Below are 12,937 nucleotides of genomic sequence, written 5' to 3'. Positions count from 1 at the left end.
CATTACAAAAGAGACTATAATTCAAAAAATACTTAATTGCCTGTGTAAAGTGCTTTGAGGCATTCTGAACTCATGAAGGCACAACATAAATGTAAGTTCTTTCTTTCATTATTACACTAGGGTGTTATGTGCGCAAGAAGCGCTGGTTTTGTAACTTTGTCCAGGATTATAAAGTTTTTTTTTAGTTTCAGTTTAATAGTGAAGCTACCAATTTCCCTTTTGTTTGTTACCGGTGGTAAAAATTTAGACAGTTTACAAACTCTCCACTTGTTTTGCTGGAGCAGGACTTTGATTCCTGCAGAAGTTCATGACTAATCAGTTTACTTATTTATTTTTTAAATTAAATAGAAATTAACTATTTAAATTTCCAAGTAAGAAAGGAAAATTAGAGATTTAAGTAGAAGCAAACTTTTCACTTGTGCTGCCAGCAGAAACTACCCCTCCCTCCCACTCAACCAGGAGGTATCTGGTTCATTTGGCTTAGTCAGAAGAACCTTATATGTTTTGCTACATTTTGTGTATTTGCTATGACAAAGGGAGAAGGCATGGGGGTGGCACTAGGTAAATTGCTCTCATGGAGAGCTGGCACAGAGATGATGGGCTGAATGGCCTCCTTCTGTGCTGTAAGGATTCTGTGTTAAGCTTTCATTCCTTCTCAAGTTAGAAAGGTTTTTTGGTGTGAAATTACACTGTGCAAAAATTAGTGCATGAGTCCTTATCTCATTAAGTTCCTGAGTTCATTATTTTAGCAGAGGGGTTAAGCTGTTGAAAATCAATTTGGTATCAGTTCCCATTAAAATGGCTTTGTATCCTAATGTTTGCACAATGTAATTTCAGAGCTTTCATTTTTCACCATGACTTGAAAGTGCCAACTTGGCACTAAAACAGCATCGTGACCATTTGTATTTACCCACTGAAACAATGGGTAAATGAAGTGATTGGTAAGCGCCTGAAGTAAATGCTCTGCTCTTAATTACCACTCAGTAATCCCTACTGCCTCAACTTTGATGCTCCCACAGTCAAATATCAAAATTCAGCTCCGTAACATGTTGGTGCTACAGAAGCCCAAAGGGTCAAAATGGTGCTTGAACTGTTTCTGGCCACCGTGCTTATGAGAACACTAACACGGTCATGCGTGAACCAGAAGCTTGCAGAGTTGACCTGTCGGTATCAAACGCTGATTTGGCACCTGAACTCTACCCATATTAGACCTTGCAGGATCTTTTAAACTCTCCAAACTGAACCTGTATTCAAATGCACAAAGAACCTCTCGCACCCCAACCCACAACACTAAAGTTAAAAAGGGAATCAGCATTGGGACTTTAAGTTGAGATTTTCATTTGTTTTTGTATATATATAGAAATGCTGGGTTCACTGTTATTGGAAGAGTTGCGACAAGGCATTGGAGACAGAAAGGAGTCTTGCTGGACTTTTACAAGGATTGCAGAGATCTTTGAAAGTGGGTCAGTGAGAAGCTTGCTATAACAAATGGGGCTTATAGTGGCAGTCCCTCTTACACCACAGCAGCATGGAGCACAGGCTGGAGACAGGGGAAGCTGTGCACAGAGAGAAGAGATCGCGGGTTCTCAAAAAGGCCACCGAGGATGTTCTGGAAACAGTTTTCCCACCTCCATCTCGGCCAGAAGCTGTGGCTGAGGGAAGGGTTTGGGATGGAAAGCAAGAGTTCCATGGTCACTTTATCTGCAGGTTGTACTTTTAATGCCAGACGAGGGAGAAATGGGATTTAAGAAGGTGCAGAAGGCGAAAACATGCCATCACCCTGGATGTCCTTGGCGATGTTGGTTGCAGTGGCCTCAGTCACTTCCAGCTCTTTAATGCAGAGCACCATCTCCACCAGAGGGACAGGAGATATATGCATGCCTCTCCCTCCCCAGTTCTCTGCTGCTGCCTTCTGTTGTCTGCAACCCTATCCTGCAAAAGAGTGGGAAGAGTGTCAATGTGTATGTTATTTGTTTGATGTGCCTGTTATAACTGAATAGTTACAAGTATGCAGAAGCTGTAAGATGTAGCTGCATGGCTTACAGCAACAGTAATTGTGTGAGGCCGAGGTTAAGTATATGAATGTTAGACATGAGTCCTGATTGCTAGAGATAGCTGTTTGCTGAGTGGTGGGGCTTTGGTGCACTGAGAAATGGGACGTGTTGATGGTTCTGTGGATAAGATATTCACTGACCGTGGCCACTTGTGTAAGGTCATTGAAGCTTTTGCAGCACTGCAGCCAATCCTTGGGGCTAGATTCCTGGAGTTCACCTACCTGGCCGCCTGCTCCCATTTCCTTTCCAGTCTGTACCTTGTGGGTCTTCTCTCTCCCTGCCATCAGGGGAGGAGAGGAGCAGCCAAATCCTCCATCGCCAAAAAAAAATTCAGTGCCTTCCAGTTTGAGTTCGGCTGGCCCAACAATGGGTTATACACATGGTCATCCCATTTCTGATTCACCTACATAGCTGCATGATTAATTCAGGATATCCCAAGATGACTAATGTTTTGCTCTTAGCTGTAGCTGTAAATTAGCTTAGAAGTTGGATAACATAAAGGAGGTGCCAATTCGGAGTTCTATTTCTGAGCTCATTTTTAGTGAGCACACATTTTCTATTTATTCTGCCTTCTATAAATAGGAAATGATGGCAATTGATAGAATTTCTGAGGGAAGTTATTTCCTTTATTGCTGTGGAGCTAAAATTAATTTATTTCAAAAAGGCTATTAAACTTTTAATTAGGTTTATGTAACCTACTGTGCCAACAATTGTGGCTTTGATTATTTTCTACTAAATTCATTCTGTCTGCATTGCAGAACAAACTAATAGAAATTACAGTTGAGAATTCATATACTTGAGCTATTGGATTAAACTGGAGCTGCCCACTGTCTCTCAGCCAATCATATGAAATCCATTGCATTGCTACTTCATTAGAGTGTTCAAGATAAAAAAAGAACAAGGGTGGTTACAGCGATTTGAGGCGGAAAAAGCTTGAATAACAAAGCCAAATAGTGTCTGAGTTTTCACAAAGGCTCGCTGAGTACTTAAAAACCAGCAACCCTGCTCATTCAAATAATGTTTCTAAGCCTGTGGATAAATAATGATTTTTATATCTAAAGTCCATGCACGATGCAAGACAGTGCTGGCTTGAGTCTAACAATGACATTATTTAAGAGTATGTGAGAAAAAGAAACTTAAAATAACCAACAATAAACCTGGAATAAGTTTAAAAGAGGATAAGAAAATCTGGTAATGATGCAGACCATCTTTTTACTGTTTTCTCGCCAGCTCTCTGGAGCAGATTCTGACTGTAGCTTTGATGAAACTGATGATGGCTCCAAGAAGAAAAAGACCAAGAATTTGTAAGTTTGATCCTTTCGTTTGTGACAGTTTTTTATATTGGTTGCTGTAATAAATTCTTCCTTTTTTTGGTTAGTTTGGGAACAACATTTTACTCCTGTTCTCACTTCAATTTTGCATTAATCTCCTGCTAAAATGGAGAATAATAATCATTGATTTTAATTGGTTATCTTAGTTTACTTTTTTCTGTGTTTTTTTTTGCTCCAAATACAAAGCATAAGTTATAGCAACATACTTTCTCCTTACTGTTTCCGTTAGGTTTAAAAGGTAATTGGTCTGTCATATGCTCATTGAAGAAATACATTTTTCAGCAATGCTTAGGTTTTGGTTCTTCCGATATATTTTGATTGTTTGAAGTAAATAGCCAACACATACAGTGATGAATACTGCATTGGTGCCAAAAGTAAATATATCTTTGGAAGTCACCTTTGGTTTCATTACAAACACTGATGGACGGAAGGTTCAGATTGGGGGCAGGAAGGATGAAACATGATCCTGAGGCATTGCCACATTAAAACAATGCAGATGGACAGGAGTTAAAGATACAGCTGTTTCCAGTCAGTAATAATGAGGGGAAAGAGCCCAGACAGTTATGGACTAATAGTTTGAAACAATCAAGTGCAGAAATAAAAATGTTTTATTTTTAAACAACCATTCCAATTATACAGGTTAAAAATATTTTCATGTTAATATGTGTTGTTGTAGTAGTGGAAATATTCACAATTTTGGATTCAGATGTTTCCCTTTTCAGATATGGACTTGCTAAAAATGTAAATTCATGAAATATAATACATTCAATAACTAGGTTTAATAATATTCCACAATGCACTATTTCAAATTTATATTTGTTGTCATTCATATTTGTTATAAAGTTCATTTTACAAACTATATGTCTCAAATTGAAAAAGGTCCTTGAAATAACAAAATTACCCTATTGCCCTGGTAGTATAAGATGAAACATTTATTCAGAAGGGTTACTAAGAATTTGAGAAACAGTCCAATATGAAATACCAATGTGTACCAGAAGGTGGAACCAAGAGCACAACAACGAGCTGTGGACAAGCGTTTGTAGTGAGTTTAGAAAATGTCTATTGTTTGACTTTGTTCATGCTCTGTGTAGATTGGAAGAAAAGCAATTAAAGAGTAAGAAAATGCCCCAGTAAATGCAGCTATTGTACAATAGGGATGGTTGTCTTATGTTTTTGGTAGAAATAATTACAATTTTCCCCCATAAAGCCTTTTATTGAATAGTGTAGTCTGATTGGCTCATGACTTGGCCTTTATCCAGCCCACACTTACTACTTAATCTGCCTTCCTGGGAGAGCATCAATATAACGATCTGACTCAAAACACTGCAGTCGTGCACTACTCACAGATAGAGTTATCCAAATGCTGCACACAATGGTTGACTTTTCAGAAAGATATTTGGAAAGGTAGGAGAAAAGTCAGATCCTAAGAAAACTTTATTTTCTGTGGTAAAAATAAATATGGGAGCTTGGTTATTTTTAATGAATTTCTAGTATTTGTTGTCTTTTCTGGATTTCTAATGTTAAAAATGCCAGGGATACAATTTGCCATACTGTAGTCCTTAAATAATTACTATTATTACAAAAATGCTAAGATTAAATGTCTCTTGGATAGAATTTTATGTCCAGATAATCTTTGCAGCTAGAAATGGAATTTAATTCTACTGAATCCTGCAACAGAGGTTTAGTTTTCATAGTTTGAGCTTCATGGCAATGGTCATGGAACAGATTATGTTTAGATATGCCTGCCTTTAGGGCTTAATTTGAATGGCAAGGAGCTCATTTTATTTCTAAGTATATTAAATTACAGTTGAGTAGTGTTGAAGGACCATGTCCCAGTAGAACTTTGAAAAGCATGTGATAGAATGCACTGTGCCAGTCATCCTTATTAGTTATACTGTTATCCCATCCAACCTGTTTATCAGGAGTTGTTATTACATTTTTGTTGTTTATTGCTGTTGTTTATCTTGAATTTGAAGTCATCTGCATTTATACATTATCGATTCATATTTGTTATGTTTGAATGCTATGATGCCAGACCTTTTTCTAGGAACCTAAGGCAAATTGTCTGTTACTAACAGAGCCTTATTACAGATCTGTAAAGTTTTAGCTATTATGTTTTTAAGTGATGGAAGATGGGTTAATTTTTTGAGAATCATGCAACTGATCTATTATGAAAATGAAACGGTTATCGTTGATTAAAAAAAAATCCAAAGGGTCTACAAACTCAAGTAAAAGATTGGTAACTTGGGATGAGGATTCAATACACTTCATAGATGCACTTTTGCATTACGAATGTATTTCTGGTATTAAGATTAAAATTGCATGGTCAGATGCTCTGAATGGGATTGTAGACTGAATACAAATAAATGTCATTAAAGAAATAATGTTCGTAAACTCCTTTTAGATGAAGAATTTAAATATCAGTAAGGTGCAGAGAAAGCAGTGCATCAAGAAATATATGCTGGATATCTTGTTAGCTTTTGGAACAGGTCTCCACTGCACTCTAAATTAAAGCACCAATCATTTCCCTTTGGTGCCACTCACACCATCAGCCACAGTATAATAGCAACAGAATGTAGTGTGGACAGTGATCCATCAGGTGTTAGGTAGTGATGCTGTATTACCCACTTAAGAGAACCATTCTATCAACAACATGGCAAAAAAAGCCTGTGATTTCCAATAAAAATTAATTTGTGAAAAATGATTATGTTCTAGGCTTATCAGAATTTTTCCACATCACTAGATAAATGTTAGCTTATAAGCTGTTTGATTCATTCATTCATCACTTCACGTCTTTTCCAATCAAAGTTTAATTAAGTTTTCAGAAAGTGTTGCACTTCTGTTTAGTTTTTCCATTCTTTAAAGCCTTTTCGATAAAACTCTTTTTCACTCATTTCTCTCAGGGCAAGGTCTTCCCGTTTCTGTTTTTGTATCTATAGTTTGAAATTTTATGAATTGTCAACAATTTGTAGTCAGGATAATTTTGACATTGATTTCTATTTTCACTTAAACAATCCCAGCAGTCTTACAATTGCAAGCTCTTTACCTCCTGCCAAAAAAGCTATTTGATTTGTTGCTATGGTAACCAGTTAAAGGATTAGCCATAAATAGCCACCATTTGTTTCCTGTTTGAGCATTTCAGTTATAAGTGTGCTTTATTCACCAGAAGTAGGCAGGCAGACATTGACACAACGCTTGAGTCAGGCTTGCTCTCCTTTCAAAAACGTGGGTATACAGGGCAGTCACTCCCACTTCCTGAATGCACATATCATGAGCCAGACGGCAACTTCAGCATAGAACAGGAATTCATGCTGCTTACTACACAGTCCAGATGTTATAGCTCCTCTGCAGGCCAGGGGATTGTTAAAGTTAGGATTTTTTTTTTATGGATCACAAGGTTGTCTGAAGACCTTGACACTATAGGGACAAAAAATAACTTACTAATATTTGGGAGACCGAGCAGTGTTTAATTACCACAGTTTTGTGACGCCATCGTGAATCAAATGTGTATTCAATTAAGAAAAGGGAAATATCTTCAAAACTAGTCTGAACAAGTCGATTCCGAAAGATGCCATTTTTCAGAGATCTGTCAAAGCCACAACCACATGAGTTTCATTCAGAAATGCTTTTAAGTTTGCTTCAGCGTACAGGTCCTGGTGGGGGCTTGCATCGGCGGCACACCATGAAAGAGTAAGTCGAGCATGAACTTACCTCATTTTTGAAGATGAGGAAAGAAGTAAATTTTGTGCGTGAAACAAAATATTTCAGTATTATCATGGTATAAATGTTCCAGCAAATTAGTGGATAAGATTTGAAGTGTGGGGAATTAAATATTTATTTTTTATTAGTAAATAAGAATGCAGGTCATGCCTCTTTCTCTATGTACAGTATTCAATCCAATAAATGTTTTATACTTACTTGGTCAGTCAAGAATATATCATTCTCAAGTAAGCAACTCTTCAACAGCTGCTCAACATTTACCACTGTTTTACTTTCTTCATAGGGCCAAAGATATGAAAAACCGCTTGGGATTTCTACGACGGCGAAATGAATCTGGTGCCGGCAGCAATGCTACAAAACTCGATAAAGTCATTAAAACTGTGAAGTAGGTCTTGAATTTTTGTTTCTACATTTAAAGTTACATCCTTGTTTTCTGACAAACCATTGTGGCTGGTAAAATGTGATCATTTTGCACTTTGTTTTATGTGTCATTTCAAAGGTCAGATAAAAAGTCAGATGGAACTTTGTTAGTCAATAATGGTGAAATGCAACAATTGTGCATGACAAAAGTGAAGCACTCTTCAAAAGTGAAGAATAATGTTTGCATTTATTACCTAGTGATCATTCAGTCTCACTTTATCAGTGAAGAGAACCTGATAAGTCAATGGATTGAGAGAATTATAGTTCAGCTTTACTATTAACTGTCTTGAGTTTAAACATGCAATGTTGGGCTTTGTGAGTACTGAGTCTGCCTTGAAGTAATTTTTTTGAAGAAGTATATTGGCTGTGCTCCGTCTGAAAGCTGAATATGTGCAGACTGCTATACATAAAGTATACAAAGACAGCTCTGTGACCCACCTAGGAAAATGTGGTTCTACACATGACAGCTTCTTGTTAGGAGTACTGGAAACTTGCCTAGGAAAATCTGCAGTTGCCTGCAAACCTCCACAAGAGATTTATTTATCTATTAGCTGTCTAATAGATGCCTATGAGACAGTGTTGTAGTCATGCCCTATGATGCACAGAATCCTGCAACATAGCCACAGATTTGGAAGATGGAAGGAAAAATAAGCACACATATTTGTGTGAACTCAGGTTTCTGTTACAGTAAATCACTTCGGGGATGAATTGGTGGAACAAAATCTAGGGCAGCTTTGGTAACTCTGAGTTGGTTTAAAGCTGAGGTGTTCCTGACCAACCTGAAAAGCAGGTTTGCATAACATGTCATAATGTCTTCAGGGTTGGTGTTGATGATTAGCTAGAGGTGGGAAGACAGCTGGATCAACCAACCAGATGATGGAGATTCGCTGCCAGTTGAATTGTCAAACAGAAAATAATGTAAAAGGCTGTGGAAATGTGTTTATTAACAAACTGCTGTACCTTTGCCTGCAGGCCCTCATCAGAGGAAGCTCTAAAATGGGGAGAGTCTTTGGACAAGCTTCTTATCCACAAATGTAAGGCACATGCTTATATTTTAACAATTTTACACAAAAGATGTTGGATTATTATTAAATTGATTGTTAATCCTTTAAGTGCTTCTTTCTTTGTAATTTCAAAGATATTTAATTAGATGTGAAGTAGCTGTTATTAAGTTTATTATTGATTCACTTATTAGTGTTTAATATTCTAAAATAAAGCTCATGATGTAATCATTTGTGGCAGTATTTTGAATCAACTGAAAAGCATGAACTAATTTTGTAGAACTTAGATCCTCTGGCCCTGTGTCCTATAACTTGTGGGTATTTTATGTCAACATCTTGTATTTCTTTCAAAAGCCATTTAATTTGCCTACTTCAGTTCTTTAACAATGTTATGAGGAAGGCTTCCTTTGTTCCAAGTGTAGTAAACAATATAGAATGAATTGTATGTAAAGTGATTTTGCTTGAAATAAATCCAACAGTACACATTGATGCACAAGGCACCTTTATTATCTTTGTTGCATTTTTGCATGATCAGGCAATAAAAACTACCAATAATAAAATATTAAACAGATGATTTGATAATATGGAAGGGTTGAAACTCAATTTCTCTACTATATTAATCAAAAGACCATGTTTAATTTATCATAACTTATTATTGTGTTTAGACTGATGCATAGTCTGCACTTCATACAGCTTCTGTTTGTTTTGCAGATGGTTTAGCAGCTTTTCGAGCCTTCTTACGCACTGAATTCAGTGAAGAGAACCTTGAGTTCTGGCTGGCATGTGAGGATTACAAAAAAGCCAAGTCGCAATCTAAAATGAATTCAAAGGCCAAGAAAATTTTTGGGGAATATATTGCCATTCAATCCTGTAAAGAGGTAAGCAAGGCTATTTGGAATTTTTAATTAATGCTGCTTCAAATAATACTAACAATTCTGCACATCCAGAAGTTTTACTGAAATGAATATAAAATGTGCTCTTTTCTGGGATGTTTTCTTAGGTTAATTTAGACTCCTATACAAGAGAACTCACCAAGGAAAATCTTCAGAAAGCATCACGGTCCTGCTTTGATCTTGCTCAGAAAAGGATATATGGTTTGATGGAAAAGGACTCTTACCCGCGATTCCTGAGATCAGACCTGTACTTGGATTTGATAAATCAGAAGTAACAGAGTGCAGCGTCATAGGTGCACATATCAATATTCCTGACAGGGACCTGGGACAAATTAATTGCTGTGTTTACATCATTGGAGAGAGAGGATCACCATTGCTGCTTATCTCAGAGACTTTAAACCCGCTTCAATGGACTGAATCAGAAAGCTGATTGCATCAGAAGTTAGGTGCTTATGAGATTAGTGGACTTGGACAGTTTTTTTTCAGAAAAACAGTCAGGCACTGTTTTATTGCGAGCCTTTTTTAGAGTCCCCAGCTCCTGTCTGCTTCCGGTATGTTGTTGGTTTTAGGACACCCTTTTATGTATTTGTTGTGTAACAACAGCATGAAGACCTAACAGAACCATGGCAGAGAAAGAGTTCATTTTGCACTTCCCATGTGCCAAAATACCCATCTTTCATTTCTTGGAGCAATGTATCCTTCCACAGCAGCAACAAGAGCCCCTTTTTGTGGGGTACAATAATAATTATAATAAAAGACTATTATAAAGGACCAAATCACCATTAAAAGCTGTGCTTTCAAGAACTTTAGAGTTTCTTTCCATCTTCAAAGACTGAGCTTGCAAATTCTGCCTCTCCGTGTTTTATGAAAATTGAGACTGTGACAAATATGTTAAAAGCAACTACTTTGAAGGGGCATTTCTGCTGATGATATCATGACACTTTCTACTTTCTTTTATGAATCCATATTCTGAGGTGGTACTAAGTGCTCATGCAACAGAAACCTGTTAAACAGCTTTGTTTATGTGTGGGGGAGGATTGAGCTATTTATTATTATAATCAGATGCTTGATGCATTTCTAATGGGAAATATTCCTTGTTTCCCTTTCATTTGTTCAAGTGCAATATTTCAGAGGTATTTCCTTAACTTTCATTAATTAAGTGTAATTTGTAATATTTTCTGGAGTCTGTACAAATTATGTTGAGATCTGAAAGTTAATTTCCAGTTATTGTTTAATTTTAACTGTATATACCCCAGCAGCAGGCAGCTGGGGGTATTCCAGCTGTATATATAGTTTCTTTCAAATTTTGAGTTTAAGAATCCTAATATGAGACAGTTGATTAATTAATATGTAAATACAAAGTCTCATGCTACAAATGTTGCAAGGGAGACATAGCGGGAATGGTTTCCTTTGGTCATGGTTGCTTGTATTGGAATTCAAGGAAGATGTATTTTGTCAATTACCATTGTTTACAGTGCAGTTTCTCCAAGAAACAGGAAAAAGACCATTTTATGACCTGGTAAATGGTAAATAAACAATTGTTAAAGAACATTTGCTATTCATGCCTGATTTATCCACATTATTTATCTGGATGCTACCTTTACTTACTAAGTTTATTATTGAATTAATATCACTCAGTTGATTTATTACACTGGGTGAAATTATCCCAGATTTGTCCTAACTGCAGTAGCGGCAGGTTAAAACAATGTTTTACCCACAGGCCACAATGGTGGCTTCTCATACCAAATCGTCCCAAACCTGCTGCATTAATGATGCATTCCTGGGAAATACGCCATTTCTATGGCAGGAGGTCTCTCACTCGCCCGCTTCGTCACCACCTCGTCACTTCAGCACGCTGGGTGCCAAATTTAAGGTGCAGCCGCGCGCTCACTTCTCAGTGCTTCCAGCCAAGGACTGCCACACAGAAGACAGGATGGCCCCGAAAGACAAAACGTCTGCGGCCCCCTGATTCAGTGAATCATCCCTGGGAGGTCTTCTGGACACCATGGAGGCCGGCAGCAATGTCCTCTACCCCCGCTTTGGCTGCAGGAGGTCCATCAGTCTCACCACTCCTACTTGGGAGGTGGTGGCAGAGGTAGTCAGTGCCAACACTGCACATAAGAGATCAGCCACCTGGTGCAGAAAAAGGATGAATGATCTCATCTGTGCCACTAGGATAAGGCAACCATTTTTTCACTCTAAACTCATACACTCGTAAGCCCATCACACATTCACTGGCATCTTGTTCACTGCCAGCTCAAGGGACATCACCACTCACTCTCTCACACACACACCCTCATATATCCATCTGGCCTCATCTCCTCTGGAGGCTGCCTCCTCAGCCCTCACCATCTTGAGGCCACTTGCACAGATCAACTTGTGCCCCCGCACACACCCTGGGATACCCCCCTTCCCCAGTACAGCTCTCGCCCTGCAGCCTCTTCCCTAGCCTGAGGCCACTTCTCCCCCTCCCCCAAGCAAGCCCTGGGCCTGCAGCTGTTGAAAGGCCGCCCCCTCCTTATGGCTGGTCTGGCAGTTAAGAGACCTGCCCGTGAAAGTGATGTGGTGCTGTCTGTGAAGCCTGGCACTGATGACTGTGAGTGCTGCCTGAAGCAAGGTAGGCAAACAAACCTCGAAGGCCCAAGCAAAGTGCAGCTCGCCTGGTGCATGTCACTTATGTACAGTTGTGAAACATGTCAGTGTGCAATCACATCAAATGTGCCCGGACGATCCAGCAGGGGAGATGATTCCGGCAAGCAGGGCTTATAATGAGGCAGTAAAATACTGAAATTAGTTTCCTGACGTGAGGTGGTGGGAAATCCAGCCTGTCGTTGACAGGTGGAGCATCACAACAGCGTGAAACCAGTTTTTGGCCTTCTCACCATATTGCACCCACCTCCCCACCCCCGGCCCCCCATCCCATGCTCACCATGACACCTAAAACATGGCTGGAAAATTCCGACCAAACATACACCAAGTCCTGTTCACCCATCACCTCTGTACTTGCTCACCTGCAGCAGCTTCCAGTTTGACAACACTTTGATTTTACAATGTTATCCCTCGTTTTCAAATCTCTCCATGGTGTTGTCTCTCCCTATCTCTGTAATCTCCTCTGAAAGCTGTATACTCCAATTCTGGTCTCTTGCACATTCCTGATTTTGACACTTGCTCCATTAGCTGTTATGCCTTCAGTTGCTTAGACCTCTAAGCTCAAGAATTTCCTCTCTAAATCTTGCTACCTCTCTTGCCTCTTTTAAGATGCTCCTTAATACCTACCTGTCTGATCAAGCTTTTGCCCCCTTATTCTAATATCTCCTTATGTGGCTCAAGGTCAAATTATGTGTGGTAACACTCCTGTGAAACATATTAAGATGCTTGACTATGTTAAAGTTGCTATATAAATGCAAGTTGTTGTAGAGTAATGATAGGCTGGATTTTGCAGACCCCCACCCCACCCAGCTGGGCACATTTTTAGTGGCGGGGGTATGTAAAATATGTAGGGGGGCTAGCACACCACC

The 12,937-nt window shown here is 38.7% G+C and overlaps 1 protein-coding gene across 8 annotated transcripts in view; it reads left to right on the top strand.

The window, feature by feature from the left end:
* The window catches only part of rgs3a (regulator of G protein signaling 3a), a 267,593-nt gene that overhangs the window by 197,260 nt on the left and 57,396 nt on the right, over positions 1 to 12,937 (top strand). For 4 of the 8 annotated variants that reach the window (XM_041193068.1, XM_041193071.1, XM_041193072.1 and 1 more), the window contains 5 exons: positions 3,285 to 3,358; positions 7,389 to 7,490; positions 8,498 to 8,559; positions 9,238 to 9,404; positions 9,527 to 10,968. In XM_041193068.1, the coding sequence (XP_041049002.1) occupies positions 3,285 to 3,358; positions 7,389 to 7,490; positions 8,498 to 8,559; positions 9,238 to 9,404; positions 9,527 to 9,694 (573 nt within the window). In that variant the 3' untranslated portion in view covers positions 9,695 to 10,968. Of the gene's footprint in view, positions 1 to 3,284; positions 3,359 to 4,649; positions 4,790 to 6,536; positions 7,076 to 7,388; positions 7,491 to 8,497; positions 8,560 to 9,237; positions 9,405 to 9,526; positions 10,969 to 12,937 lie in introns of those variants that run through there. The other 4 variants (XM_041193069.1, XM_041193070.1, XM_041193075.1 and 1 more) reach the window with 3 other exon arrangements.

The sequence above is a fragment of the Carcharodon carcharias genome, chromosome 8 (assembly GCF_017639515.1).
Source record: "Carcharodon carcharias isolate sCarCar2 chromosome 8, sCarCar2.pri, whole genome shotgun sequence".
NCBI lineage: Eukaryota > Metazoa > Chordata > Chondrichthyes > Lamniformes > Lamnidae > Carcharodon > Carcharodon carcharias.
This window is presented reverse-complemented; position numbering and strand designations above follow the sequence as displayed.